General features: G+C 35.7%; 3 protein-coding genes across 3 annotated transcripts; 2 read left to right on the top strand and 1 right to left on the bottom strand.

Moving 5' to 3' along the window:
- Nucleotides 1-672: 672 nt before the first annotated feature.
- Nucleotides 673-18,329, bottom strand: LOC119070308 (uncharacterized protein PFB0145c-like; the record flags this gene model as incomplete). Its single annotated transcript, XM_037174575.1, has 10 exons — nt 18,141-18,329; nt 17,984-18,056; nt 17,756-17,911; nt 2,348-2,461; nt 2,122-2,278; nt 1,793-2,053; nt 1,600-1,733; nt 1,027-1,167; nt 897-961; nt 673-836 (listed from the first exon to the last, which is right to left on the bottom strand). Coding segments are annotated over exons 1-10 (1,438 nt in total), but the record flags the coding sequence as incomplete, so codon positions are not given.
- Nucleotides 7,849-9,105, top strand: LOC119070312 (homoserine O-acetyltransferase-like). Its single transcript, XM_037174578.1, has 2 exons — nt 7,849-8,126; nt 8,190-9,105. The coding sequence occupies exons 1-2, from the start codon at nt 7,940-7,942 to the stop codon at nt 9,044-9,046; spliced, it is 1,044 nt and encodes a 347-aa protein (XP_037030473.1). The 5' UTR covers nt 7,849-7,939; the 3' UTR covers nt 9,047-9,105.
- Nucleotides 12,116-14,196, top strand: LOC119070313. The gene is made up of 5 exons (XM_037174579.1): nt 12,116-12,400; nt 12,534-12,726; nt 12,790-12,893; nt 12,959-13,210; nt 13,276-14,196. Exons 1-5 carry the CDS (start codon nt 12,287-12,289, stop codon nt 13,558-13,560), a joined length of 948 nt encoding a protein of 315 aa, XP_037030474.1. The 5' UTR covers nt 12,116-12,286; the 3' UTR covers nt 13,561-14,196.
- Nucleotides 18,330-19,217: the final 888 nt, after the last annotated feature.

The following is a 19,217-nucleotide window of genomic DNA, read 5'->3' as shown; positions in this document are numbered from 1 at the left end:
GAAAAATTTAATAATATTTCACAAGAATTACTAACGCTGGACATGTTGTAACGACCTATATTCGAGTCAAAGTGAAGCGTATACGGTAAGGGAATAGTAGACGATAAAGAATGACTGCCATAGTACCGTTCCAGATGCTGTTCCAGCTGTAGAGCCCTCAGAAAGAAGAACACTTCTGTGGGCTTGCAGCACAAAAGTACTGGGCTCATTTATGTGTGGAACGATAGTGGGTGAGGCCAGCTACAACACCCCATACTTAGTTCCATGGAACAACGAAGCTGCAGAGAAGCAGTACTCTCCGAACATTCACTATATTTTAAGTCATAGCTCTCGTGGATCAACTAGCACCAAGCAGTGCGTATACTCTACCTGTAGGTCTTTCCAAGGCCGACAATCGTACAACATTACAACAATTTAAAATAATTTTTTCTGGAGTTATTGCCGAAAAACTGTTTTCGGTACTCTCTGACATGTGATCACTTTTGAACACTTTTCACAGAAAACAATTTTTTTTTAGAAAAAGTGAAAGATACGTGTTTCCTAGAATTGAAAGACGAATCCAACGAGCTATCACTCATTAAAATCGGAGTCGGCTTGTTCCCCAATCACCTGAAGTCTTGGCGATATCACTCTTAAGGTTTCAAACTGTGAGAACGCATAAAAACCTCTCACAAATTCGCCTCTCCAAGGTTTTAATGCTTAATAAATATGCATGTGTGCTCTCAGATTTAGAAAAAAAAATGCAAACTGCATCGTCGCAATGCAAATACCTCTCATTTAACCGCTTCTTTTTGTCAAGGAAGTCTTGAAATTCTTGTGTCCTTTTCTCTAAAATTCTGAAAATAGTCGAAAGTTCGAAAGAATGGTTTTATTTAGCCTAACGCATTCAACTTTACTTGTTGGCTTCTTTTTCGTTTCTATTTACTTTCTCTGCTGCTTGGAGTTTCATTTCCAGGTCCACCTACAAGAATTACAAAATATTAAAGGATCTGACCTAGACAAATGTTAAAACTTCAACGAACATACAATTTGCAATGAAGCTACTTGCAGGTCCGCATCTAATTTCGAATTTGTTTCTTCTGACTCTTTCAGTTTGGATTCAAGTAGTTGGTTTTTCTGTTGAGCGATTGAATAGTTATGCGATATTTGAGTCTGTGTAACTTTCATCTGGAGAAGGAAATCGTTGGAAAGATTAAACAAAGGAAAATCGTAAAACATGACAACTGAAGCACACAAGAAATGAACATTAAATTTTACAAGATAGCGTTAAGCATTAAAAAATGAAAAGTAGAGTTTCGTGTGAATTTTGTTCATCCGAGTCGAAGCAGAGGGAAAGGAACATACGAGAACGAGACATTACATTTTTTATCTAGTTATGTAAAGTACTATTCCATCATTAGTGTCGAAAGTAGTGATTAAAACATGAAAAGTACTGTTTTCGACGTACTTAGCATGTAAAATACTATTACAACCGCCGACCTATAAACAAACTTAAATATTTCCAATTCGAAATTAGAGTGTATGTGTTAATCTCCCTCCGTTCAGACCCAGATGACTGGCCGAAAATTTGAGAGAAGAGAAGCTTAATCTACAATTTACCCTAGCAATGATTTCCTCGAACTGTTTCACGCTGTCCATATGTCGTTTTTCTGTTTCCGTTCTTTCTTTCTCTACTTTATTTGCCGCTTCTTCGAATACTTCAGCAATGCTTGATGTTAAATGGTCACAGTCATCTGCGTTAAAAAGTATCGTTTCGGCACAATTTATGTTATTTAAGGGATATAGTACACACCCCGAATGTCTTTTTCTCGCAACAGAGTAGCATTCTTCTCGGCAATAGCTAAATCGGTTATGTTAAGAAGCTCCTGAACCTTCGCTAATGCCTCCTGTTCTCTTTTAATGGAATCTCGGACTGTACATAATGATTCTGATAATCGTTTTTCTAAATCAGTTTTAGAACTTTGAAGTTCCACGTTCGATGACTTCAGAGAATGCAACTGCTGTTCGAGTATTGTGATGTGTTTAATATATCTGGGCTTTTCGGCTAAAAGAACTGAAAAGATAGGATAAGCTCATTTGTATTCATTGATGAATCGTTGATAATAATCGACGATTGTTTACCGCTGTATTTCTGTTCCAATAATTTGAACTTTTCCTCGGAATTTTTATAATTCTTTATTAGACACAATTTAATTTCCCTCTCTTTTTCCAACTCAGTTTTCATTTTGCTTTTCTTTGCTGCAAAATTTTCTTGTGAAATTTTGAGCTGCTGTTTCAACTAGAAACAAAACATCGAAATCTTGCGCTTCATATCAACAACAAAAAAAGACCCTCAGCTCCAACATACCTCTTCAATAAGTGTCGGATCTTTAATGATTTTATTTTTCTCGTTTATTTCCAACTCCAAATGCGATATAATCTTTTGCGATGTATTCCATAACGTGTATAGACTGCGTTGTTCCTATTGTACATTGAAATGAAAGTTCTGTTAATAGTTGTTGCTGTACACTGCGCAATGAAATGCTAAAGGTGATGTTGACTATTGTTGTCTAAAATAACGTAGTGTAAGTGTAAGGGGCTCGGTAATTATTTTGTAACGAAATATTTATATTCAATCTGCGTGTAAAGTTTTTTTGAAAATGACGTCATAACATTGATGCTAGAATAGTTAGTTGTGTTACAACTCGCTCCGCTCGTAAGGAAAACTTGGGTCGTGTGCTGAAAAAATCTTATTACAATATGTGTAACACATCATGCTTTGTGCCAACCGAGAATTAAAATAGACAAGAGCACAAAAAATCATAATTTTCATTGTAAACAATCACTCTTCAAATTTGATCTATCAAATTGCTTTGCATTTTCTCAAACGAATGCTGTAACAACTCATACAAATTCCATATCAACACTGCTTTGAGTGTTGTAATATCACATCAAACGGGTGCTGAAATAAGTCACTTTACAACACTAAAATGAGTGCTGAAAATAGTCGTATTTCAATTCTCGGTGTCACAATGGCATTTGATGTAGGACCCAAAAAGAAACATGAAAGAACCCTTTGTGCCACCGAGAATTGAAATACGACTCTTTTCAGCACTCATTTTAGAGTTGTAAAGTGACTTATTTCAGCACCCGTTTGATGGGATATTTCAACACTCAAAGCAGTGTTGTAATCTAATTTGTATGAGTTATTACAGCATTCGTTTTAGAAAATGCAAAGCAATGTGATCGATCAAATTTGAAGAGTGATTGTTTACCATGAAAATTATGATCTTTTGGACATTTGTCTATTTCATTTCTCGGTTGGCACAAAGCATGATGTGTTACACATATTGTAATGAGATTTTTTCAGCACACGACCCAATTTTGGAAAACTTGGGTCTAGTGCTGAAAAAATCAACATTACAATACTTGTAACACAACATACTATTTTGTCCTTCTTTGTTATTTGTCTGAACGGTCATGTTATGGCTCACTAAAATAGACAGATTTATGATTAATCCGTCATTTTGTGGGTTGCGCCAACTAAATAGTTTCTTGTCCTTCATTACATGTATCACCACCTCAATAATCCCGAAATTCCAAAAGGGTACCCAGCAAAACCTTCAGAAAACTAAAAATTCTTGAGTTCTTTTCCTGAGAATTTAATGGACCTGGAACTTGAGGAGCCAGTATGCCACCACTTTGATAATTCAAAAAATTCAGAAGGGAACCGAAAAACGCTTGAAAAATCAATGAAAATCCTTCAATTCTCGCTCTCGGAAGATATCCCAGAATTTTCGGTCCCATTTTAATGCTAATATATTAGAAGTTTATTCTAACTTATTACAGCCTTAACATAGGAAAAGGAATCTTAATCTGCTAAAAATGTTTAAAACTTCTTTTCACCATCTAATCTATAGATTTTTAATTTGCTGGGGCGCATTGTATAGAATCTGTCGCTAAAAGTTACTAAACAAAGTCTGTTTCCGAAGCTGACAATACAAGGGCAGATCCAGATTATGTTCCAGATTCCGATGACATGAATGAAACAACTTGTTTTTCAAGGCAGTTCAACGAGGTGCGAAATTTTCCTTGCGAGTTGGAGCCTAATTCCGTGAAAGAGGCTATGTCGCGAAGTGATGCAAATTTTTGGAATGAATCGATGAAAGACGAAATTAATTCGCTGAACGAAAATCAAACGTGGAACTTAGTAGAATTACCGCCTGGAAGGAAACCAGTCAAGTCGATGTGGGTTTTTAAAATTAAACGAAATCATGAAGGCAACATAGTTCGTTACAAAGCAAGACTGGTGGCTAAAGGTTGCTCGCAGCGATATGGAATCGATTATGTGGAAACGTATTCGCCGGTTGTTCGGCACACATCATTGCGTTTTTTGTTTGCTCTGGCCGTCAAAATGAAGTTAAAAATTGATCAAATGGACGCAGTGACTGCATTCATGCAAGGCGATTTAAATGAAGAGATTTATCTAGAACAACCGGATGGTGACAATGCTGGTACGAATCGTGTGTGCAAGCTGAATCGGGCAATCAATGGTTTGAAACAATCCGGGAGAGTTTGGAACTTAAAGTTGATGAAGGCTCTGAAGTCATTTGGGCTGAAGCAATGTAAAATGGATCCGTGCGTTTTCGTCACTGAAAAGTTGGACCTAATGTTGGCTAATTGGGTTGATGACATTTTCATTTATTGGAAAGACGAAACCACACTAAATGAATTGAAGCGATCATTGAGCTCGTCATTCAAAATGAAAGACATGGGACGAGCGAAAAGTTGTGTTGGTATTAGTATCACATACATGGAGGATGGAATTGGATTGGACCAATCTGCATTCATCAATGAAATTCTTAAGCGATTCGGGATGGAAGATTGCAATGCTGTGTCAACACCAATGGACAACATTGAATGCAACAGACGGAAAGGAAAACGAATTTATCACTGGAACCGTTCCTTATCAAGAGCTCGTAGGGTGTCTGCTGTATTTGGTGCAAGGAACCAGACCAGACATCGCATTTGCAGTCAACAGCGTAAGTCGATTCAATATCAACCATCGAAAATCGCACTGGATGGCGGTGAAACGCATTCTTCGATACGTAAAGGGAACTGTCGATTTTAAATTACGATACTCTGACACTGGAGATACAAAATTGGTTGGTTACACAGATTCGGATTGGGCATCGGACATTGACAAACGTAGATCATGCAGTGGTCATGTGTTTACACTGGCAAGTGGCGCGATATCATGGTTCAGTAAACTACAGCCGACAATTGCTCTGTCATCGACTGAGGCCGAATACATGGCATTGTCCGCTTGTGTGCAGGAGGCTATCTGGCTCAAACAGTTTGGTGGAGAATTGGATCCGAAATTTGGAAATCCTTGTCAAATTCTGTGTGACAATCGAAGTGCAATTGATTTGGCGGAATGCGATGGATACAGGCAAAGATCGAAACACATCGACATTCGGCATCATTTTATCCGTGACAAGTTGGAAGATCGAACCGTTTTTGTAAATCACGTACCGACCGATTTCTGTCCATTTTTGGGACATTTTTTCGTAATTTTAATTTGCTTTTTAGCCCCGTACGAAGTACAAAGGGGCTTATAGGATTACGATGCCGTGTGTAATTGATGGAATTCGAAGCAGACGGTAAGGGCAAAGTGTTTGCCTATGTTCATAGATGACGAATCCGCAATAAAAATTTTGTCTGTCCGTCTGTCTGTCCGTCACGTCGATATCTTGAGTAAATCAAATCCGATTTCAAAAAACTATCAAAAAGATAGTCAAAATAGTGAGGGTAAGTTCGAAGATGGGCATATTTTGGTCGGCCCTTCGTGAGTTAGGGCCGCCTAAGTGCTTTAAGGTCTTTTGGGGATATTTACGGCAAAATAAACGATGGAAATGCAAATGAAACGGCAAAAGATAGGTAATGTTGATACCGATCCAGGAAAAAAAAGTTTTTTTAAATCGGGTGAGTGGACCGTGAGTTAGGGCCTTAGAAGTGAAATGCTACTAGGGCCCTATGTGTATTTTACATAGAACTCGAGTAAATTTCATTCGTTTTTCGTAATTTTTGTTTGATTTGGAAGGTAATCGAATGCCGAATAGAATGTTGTTGAAAAAAAATTAAATTTGGGTCCTTGGCCTAAGGCCGCTACTAGGGCCCTATGTGTATTTCACATATAACTCGAGTATATTTCATCCGTTTTTCGTAATTTTTGTTTCATTTGGAGGGTAATCAAAGGCCGAATAGAATGTTGTTGAAAAAAATAATAAATTTGGGTCCTTGGATTAAGGCCGCTACTCGGCCCTAAGTGTATTTTGCATATAACTCAAGTAAATTTCATCCCTTTTTCCTAATTTTTGTTTCATTTAAAATGTAATTGAACACAGAATAGAATGTTGTGGAAAAAAATTTAAAATTTGTGTCCTTGGACTAAGGCCGCTCCACGGCCCTAAGTGTGTTTTGCATATAACTCGAGTAAATTTGATCCGATTTTCCTAAATTTTGTTTCATTTGAAAGGTAATCGAACACCGAATAGAATGTTGTTGAAAAAATAAATAAATTTGGGTCCTGGGACTAAGGCCGCTACTCGGCCCTAAGTGTATTTTGCATATAACTCGAGTAAATTTCATCCGATTTTCCTAATTTTTTTTTCATTTAAAAGGTAGTTGAACATCGAATAGAATGTTGTTGAAAAAAATCAAAATTTGGGTCGTTGGACTAAGGCCTCTACTAGGGCCCTATGTGTATTTTACATATAACTCGAGCAAATTTCATCCGCTTTTCGTAATTTTTGTTTCATTTGGAAGGTAATCAAAGGCCGAATAGAATGAAGTTGAAAAAAAAATAAATTTGGATCCTCGGACTGAGGCCAATACTAGGCCCTATGTGTATTTATACTCAATAAAATAAAATTTTAGGGCGATTTGAAATTTTTGTTTCATTTGAAAGGAACGTCGTACGGGGCTTCGTAATTGCGCTATGCGCAATTTCTAAGATGTACACATTTCATAATAATTTGATTTCAACTACGTTTACGGGTGCAATAGGTCTACGGTCAAAGTAGGGTGACAGACGCACTAGGGTCACGTACGCAATAGATATACGGGTTCGTACGGGGCTCAGTCGCAGCAAACGCTCCGACTGTTCTGATGGCTCGTTTTTCTATTATTTTTGCCAATTGAAGTAAATAATCTAAATTACAAAATTATCAAGTGAATTTATGAAACTACTAGATTTTTGGAATTTAAATTAAGTGGGGGTGTCGATATGCAACATTCAACTGGACTATGTTTCCTATTGTTCATCCACCTTCTGTGGATATTCTATGTACTTGTACTTACACATCATCTCATATAATAAAATTCAGTTTGTTCTTTATCAGCATTGAAACTGGTCGTTTCATTTATCTCAGACATTAGTTATCAAACAAAACCGCGACCCTATCTGTAATTTGGTTCTTTTAATCTAACGTACGTATAAAACATTCTATCATTTCGTGGTTTTTGGTATGCACGGCCTAGGTAATCAACTATGTTCTCATGCTAAGATTTAGTAAGAAGTTTTAATTCGGCTCAGCCAATTACACTGTGTTCCACGACCTGCGTAATTTGTTATCCGTTACATCTTCCAGAAATGACCCATAATCTGTTATAGACAGCAATCTTACGAAGTCAGCTCTGCTACTGATTTATTTAGTATAACGAAGCACCCTATTTTACACCGCAAACTGAATGATCTTCAATTCAACTTTATAAGACAGATAAGATTAGTGAATAACAACAACAACTGATAAAACTGGAGGCAAATTTATTTGAGTCTGATTGCTGATTTGGTATAAAATGTTTGCGTAGAAGCAACTCAACACAGTTTAGTTTCTATCCAACCGATAAAGCATTATCACAACAAAAAACACAGTCGTTAAGTTAAGTTACTTAAATCATGGAGAATTCCGACACAAACAATGATCAAGTGAGAGGTGAAGTGAAAATTTTTGATATCGGCGATCTGAAGCTACAGTCTGGCATGACACTGAAATCTGCTAGGATTGTAGCGAAGATATTTGGATCACCTAACAATCCATGTATCGTTTTTCCTACTTGGTACTCTGGTACACACGAAGACAATGGTAAAAGAAATATCTTTCACAATTTTACACGAAATGATGTTCACAGATTCATTTTCTATATAGAGTGGCTTATTGGCGGCGACAAAACACTGAATCCAAGCAAATATTTCATTGTCATTTTTAATATGTTCGGAAACGGCCTATCCTCAAGTCCATCCAATCAGCCGGAACCGTACAATGGACCACGATTTCCTAATGTTACGCTTTATGACAATATCAAAGCTCAACACAAAGTGTTGACGGAATATTTAAATATAAAAGAGGTGGAATGTGTGTTGGGTTGGTCTATGGGTGCGCAACAATCATTTCAATGGGCAGCTCAGTTTCCCGATCTGGTTAAGTCTATAGTACCGTTCTGTGGCAGTGCCAAAACATCGCTTCACAATGTAGTATTTTTAGAAGGACCAAAAAGTGCACTAATGGCTGACTCAGCATTTACCGACGGATGGTACAAGTACCCACCGACTAAGGGTTTGCGTGCATTTGCCAGAGTATATGCTGGATGGGGATTTTCGCAAGCTTTCTATAGGGAAAAGATTTATGAAACAGACCTAGGCTTCGGAAGTTTGGAAGACTTTTTGGTCGGTTTCTGGGAGGGTTATTTTCTGAAAAAAGATGCAAACAATTTACTATGTCAATTGTGGACCTGGCAACATGGTGACATTTCGGCTAATGAACTTTACAATTACAATTTTGAAAAAGCATTAAATGCCATCACTGCACGAGCCATTGTAATGCCGGGATCGCATGACCTGTATTTCCCACCAGAAGATAGTCAAGTGGAAGTGAAATTAATGCCAAATGCAAAGTTTGTAGCAATACCGTCCATATGGGGTCATTGGGCCGGCGGACCAGGAACAAATCCAACAGATGTGCAGTTTATTGACAATGTTTTGAAAGACTTCCTTTTGAGGCATTAGCAGTTTCATCTGTAATTGGGCTCCTCGCAAATATATAATTCAAGCAACATTTAACGTAACACATTGTTTGAGTTTTTATATTCATTTTGAAGATCTTTGGTCCTTGTGTCGAAAAAATGGCTTCAGGGAGCTCAAGTTTTTTTTAAGACTTCTCTCTGTTCCATGTTGTTTATCATGAAAATTTGTGGAACAAATATTTTTTCCGGAAAATGAAAAATTGTTTTTCAAGCCGAAAAAGCCATTTATATGAAAACCTTTAAAGTCGAATATATCCGTAATGGAAAACATCTAACCGACTCCATTCTGAATCTCCCAAAAAAAAGTTCTCTTATGAATAATGACTGATGAGCTAATGAGCCATACGTTCCAGAACAGAAGAAATTTTTCAAAATGATATTGTAGTTTCGGAGTATTTCGACTTTAAAGGTCTTCATATAAAAGCTTTTCCGACTGGAAAAACAATTTTCCATTTTCCGTAAAAACATTTGTTCAACAACTTTTCAACAGTTCTGAGTAATTTCATTAATATTTATGCAACAACAATGCAGCAGATGGTTTGGTTTTTCTGGCCTATGTAATGCTGAAATAGTACAGAAAATGTTTTCTTCCCCCGTGCCGAAACTTTAAATGAAAATTATCTTGGCCGTAGAATGCAAACCATTTGAACAGCTTATTTCTATAGCCGATTTAAAAAAAAAAATGAAAAAAGTGCTGCGACACAATATTGTATGAATCATAAAACACCTCGTTCACTCTTCCGAGCTGCTACGTTCAGCAGAATAGCATATAAAATCTCGACACGTGTTAAAATTAGTGATGTCAACTAAGTGTCGTCATTGATATGTTTATTTTGTTTCCCATTTCATCGAATTCATTGCAGTTTTGGGTTCGCTAAATCAGATGGCTTGTTAAGTCTTAGCTCAAGGCTTCAAGTTTCGTTTTCGAGATTTTGTAATTAGTGACCTTTAGATTAATTTAACTCTACTGAACGATACACAGCTATAGTAATGTAAAGTCAATTTCATATTGTTCACATTCCCCTTAACTTAGGACCGCACGCAAAAAAAAAAGTCGTACGGATAAAACGTACATTTCGACGATGAGACCAATGGTTGAGTTATCAGTACAATGTACGAATAAAACGTATATTGGAAATTTCGCTTTTTTTTAATTTTTCTAGAAATAATGTTACTATATTTCGTCCTTTGCCCACTTTACAGATGTGAGATCGATTACTTTATATAAAACAAAGTGCTGGGTTTCTCAAACGCGAATGAAAAAAAAAAAAAAAACATTGTCACTGGGCGTGAATTGAACTGATTATTGATAATTTATGAAATTTTCGCCACATGTTCCTTTAAAAATATAATGTACAGTTCATCTAGAACACATGATCATAGGATTCTCGGTAGATTTGTACATTTTATTATGCAATTGTAGCTATAGATCTGTTCCAAGGCCATACGAATTGTCAAATTTCATCCATAGACAACAGAACCTAAACAATTGCTCATGAAAAATGAGCTGTCACTATATATACGGGGCCTTAAAATTTCAGCGAAAAGCCAAGGTTATGTCGTCTATGGATGAAATCGTCGTGGTTCGGGTTGTCAAAGTTCGCGTTTACAGTTATTTGGAACAAACCTATTGAGCTAGAAAATCTGAGTACTTTTAAGCCAATATAATGACTGGTGAGACCGAATCCAAATATGTATTCTTGTTCTGAAATTTTCGAGTAAGTTAGAGTTGTTAAGGTCGGATGTTGTTGCAGTAATTATATTTTTTTAGGCTCCAAGAGATTGAAGGTTTTAATCAAAAATAGATCCGATTTTTTAGCCGCAACGCATCCACTTGTCAAGTCGGAATTCAATCATCACTTTTTTTAGATGTCGGATTTGGGCTTGTTGATTGGCAATGGCAACTCCGAATCCGATCAGAAACTTGTGAAAGTATAATGGTCTCATCAAAGGCCACAGTTCAAAATTAAATACGCGTGATAAAATTAAATAATAGAATTCCATTTCCTACGCATTATAAGAACCTCTTTTTCTTGGATGAACTCTCATGGTTCTATTGGCAAGAAATTGATTTTCCGCGGTAATATTAAAATGAACGTTAAAATCGCGTTACATCTTTACGTCGAATTTTTTTAAAACATTGGTCGTTTCAAAGCAATCCAACAGCTTAGAAACCAAACGAGCAATACGACAATACAACAATTAATTGAAATGAATATTTAAATCGAATTGTTCTTTTAAATAATTTGTGAAACAATTCAGATATAACTTTTGACATCAACACCAAACATAATATTATTGTACGTCTTACATGTACACCATCCTACGTCTTAAACGTAAATCATGCTACGGCTAAAACGTACATTTCGACGATGAGACCAATGGTTGAGTTATCAGTACATTTAACGTATTATCTGTACATTTTTCGTTTTATGCGTACATCACTACGTCTAGTACGTAGAATGTACGTCTAAAATGTAGATTTTGTACGTCTTGAACGTACATCCGAAATTTCCTTTTTTTGCGTGCGGTGATCTTCAACCTCTTTTTGTAATTATCATATTCTAATCGCAATTAAAATTAAAGCGTGTGTGAATTCGTCAATCTAAATGAACTCAATGGTTTAACTGAAAATCATCTACGAAAAATAAATTTGTTTACAGTCTACGTTGAAAATTTTTCTAGCCACAGGAAAACAGCCTAACAGTTACGTAGTTAAAAGGGAAATTTATATTGTTCAAGTGCCATACAAGTACATGGTCAAGAAATATATGGAGAGTTTCGGTACCGATAAATTCCCGCGCAATTTTTTTATCGTATCACCTTAACACTAAACTCTCTTCACGGGCAGATGATATGCAATAAAAAAAAATCGTTATAATATTTAGAGATCAAATAAGATAAACTCAGAAAAATTTCAAAAATTGAAAAATGTAAACAAATTAAAAAGAAATATTCACCTATAATCATCTCGATTTGTCATCCCAAAAAAAATCGAGGATTACGTGGGCCCCTCCAGAAAAATTTATAAATACGACCACATATCCTTGGCAATCTTTAGTCGGAACGAAATTTTTGTAAACTCAACATTGGAAAACGTTCAATTTTGAATTAGAAAATTGATTTTATTTCCAACGACGACGACGCTTAGTCAAATTATTTTTTTTTTACAATTTTTGAGAAATTAATTGAATAATTTAGTGCTTCAATTAGTGATAATAAAATGTCTGCTGAAATTCTAAGTGTCGGTGAGGCTGGCAAACATGCCGGCGTTATAAACGCGTTATTGTTTGTAAATGACCATGTTTTTAGTGGGGGAAGTGATGGAGTTATTAACGTAAGCCACAAATATTTGTGAATCAAATAATAAATTTAGTGAATGCGTCTCGTTAGGGCCATCAATTAATTATTTCCATCCTCCATCAATCACTTACGACACGATGACGTGTAAAACTAACAATTGTCTTTAGGTGTGGGGTAAAGACTTGCAATTTCAACGGGACATCCCCATTCATAAAGATTTCGCTGTACTCGCATTCGAAGCAAATTTACAGAACCATTTATACACTAGTGGCCGTGATGGAAGTCTGAGATATTTCCGTGTCCCATGGCGAAGCAATAACAATGATGTTTTAGTGCAGGCAGTTGCGGCTGATGTTACAGGTGATTGAAAATATCGCCTCTTTAACACCTGACAATTGGCTCAATTTGTCTATTGTGTTACAGCTCTGTTCTGTGTTGGCAATCTTCTTTACTCAGGTGATGACAAAGGCATTATCAACAGATGGTACAACAATAAAGTCAGTTGCCAATTGAACGTGATGAGGGAGGTACAATACAGGTTCAATCGAAAGTTGAAAACAATTGTCGCAAATTTACTATTCAATTGTTAAAGGTGAAATCAATTGCTGTTGACGGAAATAATCTGTACACTTGTAGTGAAAAGGATGTTGTTTTTACCGATCTTAAACCTGACATAGAAGATGAAGACAATACAAAAGCGACAATGCCTGGACGCAATCCGATGATTTTATTCGGTCCGAAGGTCAACAATCATCAGGACTATTTGATATTTTTGACACGCGACGGCAAGGGTATCAACATAGTAAATAGCGGATTCCCTTTCGAAGTTGTATGGACTGAAGAGGTAAGTCGATTTTGATTGAATGGACTGAGAACAGCTTAACACCGTCGTATCGTACGATTAAACAGAACGCCCATGAAACAGTTATCAATGGAATATGTGCCACGGACGATAGTTTGTTTACTGCTGGAAGTGATGGAAAAGTAAAGCGATGGAAAAATTTGGATAGAAAACCGACAGTGGTGGAAACAATTGATGTTGGGAAGCGCATAACTGCTCTATGCATTGGACCCATTCACACAGTTATCGTTGGTGATCCGGAGTCTGAAGAGGGGGTTGAGACATTTACTTACACGACAATTTATGCTGGCGATGCAGACGGTGTGGTAAGGCGCCTTAAATTTGATGCATAAATTCATCCTAGTTGACGATTTTCATTTTTAATTTAAAATTTTTGAATTTTTGATTTTTTTTTTCTTTGGTTATTTTGATCCAAATATTCTAAATTTAGATTTAACACTATTAAGCGGGTAACGCGTGAACGAATGAGATCAAATAAATTGAAAAATTAATAATATTTTTATGGTACTTCTGATCGCACATAAATCTAAAAATATTTTCGGATTTTTCTTTAATATTTCAAGAATTCGAGAGAAAAAATAACTCGAATAAAGATAGGCATAATTGACAGTGTCATCCATAACATTTGTGTGGAACTCTGTTATCACTGAAAACAAAATAAAAAGGAAAATATTTTGATTTATTCAATTTAATGTGAACTTCAAGAGGTTGACCGCACATCCTTTCACTTGAATTGAACAGCATCAATAGAATGAGTTAAATTTTGTGGTGTACTTATCTGCTAGCGGACATGGAAATAATGTGGTATCCTGGGGTATTCGGTCAAAATAACCCCACCAAAATAACGAATTGTAGTAATAACTAATGTCAAAAAAATTATTGGAAAAATGACGAGATGACCAGTATATCGACAAAATTCGAGGATATCGACAAAATTCGAGGATATCGACAGAATTCGAGGATATCGACAGAATTCGAGGATATCGACTATATTCGAGTCTATCGATAGTCTTCGAGTCTATCGACTATATTCGAGGATATGACTATATTCGAGGATATGACTATATTCGAGGATATGACTATATTCTAGTGTATCGACAGAATTCGAGGATAACGACTATATTCGAGGATATCGACTATATTCGAGGATATCGACTATATTCGATTATATCGACTATATTCGAGGATATTGACTATATTTGAGGATATCGACTATATTCGAGGATATCGACTATATTCGAGGATATCGACTATATTCGAGTATATCTACTATGAGATGACCAGTATATCGACAAAATTCGAGGATATCGACAGAATTCGAGTATATCGACTATATTCGAGTCTATCGATAGTATTCGAGTCTATCGACTATATTCGAGGATATGACTATATTCTAGTGTATCGACAGAATTCGAGGATAACGACTATATTCGAGGATATCGACTATATTCGAGGATATCGACTATATTCGAGGATATGACTATATTCTAGTGTATCGACAGAATTCGAGGATAACGACTATATTCGAGGATATCGACTATATTCGAGTATATCGACTATATTCGATTATATCGACTATATTCGATTATATCGACTATATTCGATTATATCGACTATATTCGAGGATATTGACTATATTCGAGGATATCGACTATATTCGAGGATATCGACTATATTCGAGTATATCGACTATATTCGAGTATATCTACTATGAGATGACCAGTATATCGACAAAATTCGAGGATATCGACAGAATTCGAGTATATCGACTATATTCGAGTCTATCTATAGTATTCGAGTCTATCGACTATATTCGAGGATATGACTATATTCTAGTGTATCGACAGAATTCGAGGATAACGACTATATTCGAGGATATCGACTATATTCGAGGATATCGACTATATTCGAGGATTTGACTATATTCTAGTGTATCGACAGAATTCGAGGATAACGACTATATTCGAGGATATCGACTATATTCGAGGATATCGACTATATTCGATTATATCGACTATATTCGATTATATCGACTATATTCGATTATATCGACTATATTCGAGGATATTGACTATATTCGAGGATATCGACTATATTCGAGGATATCGACTATATTCGAGTATATCGACTATATTCGAGTATATCTACTATGAGATGACCAGTATATCGACAAAATTCGAGGATATCGACAGAATTCGAGTATATCGACTATATTCGAGTCTATCGATAGTATTCGAGTCTATCGACTATATTCGAGGATATGACTATATTCTAGTGTATCGACAGAATTCGAGGATAACGACTATATTCGAGGATATCGACTATATTCGAGGATATCGACTATATTCGAGGATTTGACTATATTCTAGTGTATCGACAGAATTCGAGGATAACGACTATATTCGAGGATATCGACTATATTCGAGGATATCGACTATATTCGATTATATCGACTATATTCGATTATATCGACTATATTCGATTATATCGACTATATTCGAGGATATTGACTATATTCGGGGATATCGACTATATTCGAGGATATCGACTATATTCGAGTATATCGACTATATTCGAGTATATCTACTATTAGATGACCAGTATATCGACAAAATTCGAGGATATCGACAGAATTCGAGTATATCGACTATATTCGAGTCTATCGATAGTATTCGAGTCTATCGACTATATTCGAGGATATGACTATATTCTAGTGTATCGACAGAATTCGAGGATAACGACTATATTCGAGGATATCGACTATATTCGAGGATATCGACTATATTCGAGGATATCGACTATATTTGAGGATGTCGACTATATTCGAGGATATCGACTATATTCGATTATATCGACTATATTCGATTATATCGACTATATTCGAGGATATTGACTATATTCGAGGATATCGACTATATTCGAGGATATCGACTATATTCGAGGATATCGACTATATTCGAGTATATCGACTATATTCGAGTATATCTACTATGAGATGACCAGTATATCGACAAAATTCGAGGATATCGACAGAATTCGAGGATATCGACTATATTCGAGTCTATCGATAGTCTTCGAGTCTATCGACTATATTCGAGGATATCGACTACAATTAATACAATTAATAATTAATTAATAATTAATACAATTATTATTTTTAGGGCAGGCCGTGAAGAAATAAAAAAAATAAAAAAGCAGGGTCGAGGGGCGGGAATATCCCCATTGACGTCTGCAAAGTATGAAAAAGCTCGTCGCTTTTAAATTTTAAGAAAACGAGTTCGAGACTGACCCTAAGTATTATGGGTAATTATCAGTGTTTTGTCCTCTTTTTTTTCACCGGGGTTATTTTGGTAGTAGTTATTTTGTCTCGTCGATATTTTATTTCCCGGTATCCAATTTTTTTACGAAATTTTTTTCCGGTAACAAGCACTGGGAAATGTATCTACCGAGAAGTCATTTTCAAGATTTTAATTCTATGTCCGAGTACTAGTTCCACCCATAAAGGTAAACTACCTCGGGTTCCACCTAGAAAATTTTTTATCGGAATATATTCTAGGGGTGGGAACTGCTATCGACAACGACGAAGCATCATAGTCCCACTCGTCATAAAACCAATAATTTAGAAGCATATTCCGAAGTTTCTTGCACTAAATGGATGCCATTTAATGGACTAAATTCAAGAAAAGCAGCACCTCTCGGTGGGAAGCAATTAAACACTTTACAGAACAAGATGTCTAGTTCAGGGACTTTGAGTGAATAACATTCATACTGGAAGCATGTCAAATTTAGTTTTGTTGGACAAATGTTCTCACGTCTATCGCACACATTTTACGCACGTTCATGTTTAAGAAAACAAAAAATCTGACCAGCCCATCTAATTCTCATGGGTACATACCTATTCGAATACATTTAACTGCCTTTGGCAACTATATCACATTATCTGTTAGTCATAAATATTTGCTGTTACATCCGAATCGAAAGTCGTTTTTATAGTATTAAGTGCATGGGTTATTTATAAAACTATCTTTATGAAAAATGTTAAACGAAAATAAAATGAAAATAAAAATCAGAATTTTTTTCTTATTCCAAAACATAACACTGACCGAGGCAATCATAAATTGACACCTACACGGATGGTATATACAATTTAACTATCCCCGATTAATATAATTAAAAGAAAAATCAACTAAAACTCGATATCAAAGTCGTATGCAAGGACAACTCTGGACATTCAACATAGAGAGGAGCGGTCACACTCAATTAAATAAAGAATTTGTGTGTTGAACATAAAAAAAATTGATAATCCAGCCATATACTTAAGAAGAGATTAACAGCTTCTGTTTGTTTTTATTACACTCTAATTCGCGGACGTGTGTTATATTTGCTTGTTTAAAAAATGATTAAATGTTTTTAGAGCGAAACATCGAACCGACATGGTCGATGGATTTTGGCAAGGTGTGAAAAGAAAATGAAAAAAATTTTAATATTGAAAGAAAGTTTAGAAACGGTAGCAGTTTGTGCACCTACTTGGCTCAGTTGTTCTAATTGTGATTTCAGATTTTTAACCACTGCTTCAGATGCATTTTTGTATTTTGTCAATTCATTATCGCATTCATTTGAACTAGGCTCGATTTTATGTGATGTAATGGCACCGATTTCTGCTCGTAGAACGGTGTGCTCAGTCTAAAATCATTGCTTGACATTAGAATTCAATTCAAAGTTCAATGAACGTATCGTTGTGTGGCAGTTAGTCACCTTATAAAAATCCAATTCCTTCGTAATCGAGTCTATCAAATTCTCGTAATAATGTTTCCACTTGTTAAAATCACTTGAACCGGATTGATTAGGAAATGAAAAGATTCGAATTTTAGAGACTTGAAAACAAGGTTAAACGAGATGTTGTTTGTCTCACCAAATAAAATTCGAATTATTGCCGTCGTTCCCCTTTTCATTATTGTTGTTTATCATAATTTTGTACAGTGAAATAAACAAAGAAGAAAGCACATCACAGGTATTGTACCTGGCATAACATTTGTTTGGTGCAACCGTTGTCATATGAGCTACTCTTTTTTCACGATAATCCATCGTTATAAATTATAAGGGTGGGTGGTTGGAATGAATGTATGTATAGCTGTGCATAAAGTAGGTTGTTTTTATGATGGAAAACATATTTTATGTCTATGCACTCAGGTGAATAATGCTACAGAATTTTTCATTATATTACCTACCGAGTATTTTTGAAGAGACATTTTCCCATATTTTCCTACATTTTTCCAAAATATTTATTGAAAATTACGTGGAAATGTTTTCTCAAAAACTGTCCTGTTTACACAGTGGAGAAGCAGAAACAGATCTATGATTAAATAAAAATAAATCGTAGGACTAGGATTCACACTCACTATTAGCTTTGAAGGAACAGACGACACTGCCTGCGAAACTGTCCAATTTAAGGCTATTTCTCCAAAAATTCAACTAGGGTATCTCCTGGCCAATTTCGATACTTAAATGAAGGTGGCGGGACATTTCCACACCGTCAATATCGTCAGGAACGATATTATCGTTTTTTGGACGATACTATCGTTTAAAAAACGATACTATTGTCTAAAAAACGATAATATCGTTTTTAGACGATAGTATCGTCCAAAAAAACGATAATATCGTTTTTTGGACGATAGTATAGTCTCAAAATCGATATTATCGTTTTTTAGACGATACTATCGTCCAAAAAAACGATATTATCGCCCAAAAATTTTCATCCAGGACGATAATATCGTCTAAATTGAAAAATTCTAAAATATTGCCTGGACGATAGTATCGTTTTCTTGTCGATATTATCGTTCAAAAAACGATATTATCGTTTTCTGGACGATATTACCGTTCTAGAAAATCTAATTGATATTTTCGTTTTCTGTACGATAATATCGTCCAAAACGATAATATCGTCCTGGGCGATATTATCGTTTAGTTTTGGGTGGTAATATTGTCCAGG

This window comes from Bradysia coprophila, assembly GCF_014529535.1.
Source record: "Bradysia coprophila strain Holo2 chromosome X unlocalized genomic scaffold, BU_Bcop_v1 contig_766, whole genome shotgun sequence".
Taxonomy (NCBI): domain Eukaryota; kingdom Metazoa; phylum Arthropoda; class Insecta; order Diptera; family Sciaridae; genus Bradysia; species Bradysia coprophila.
Note: the sequence above shows the minus strand (reverse complement) of the source record. Positions and strands in the feature narration are given on the sequence as shown.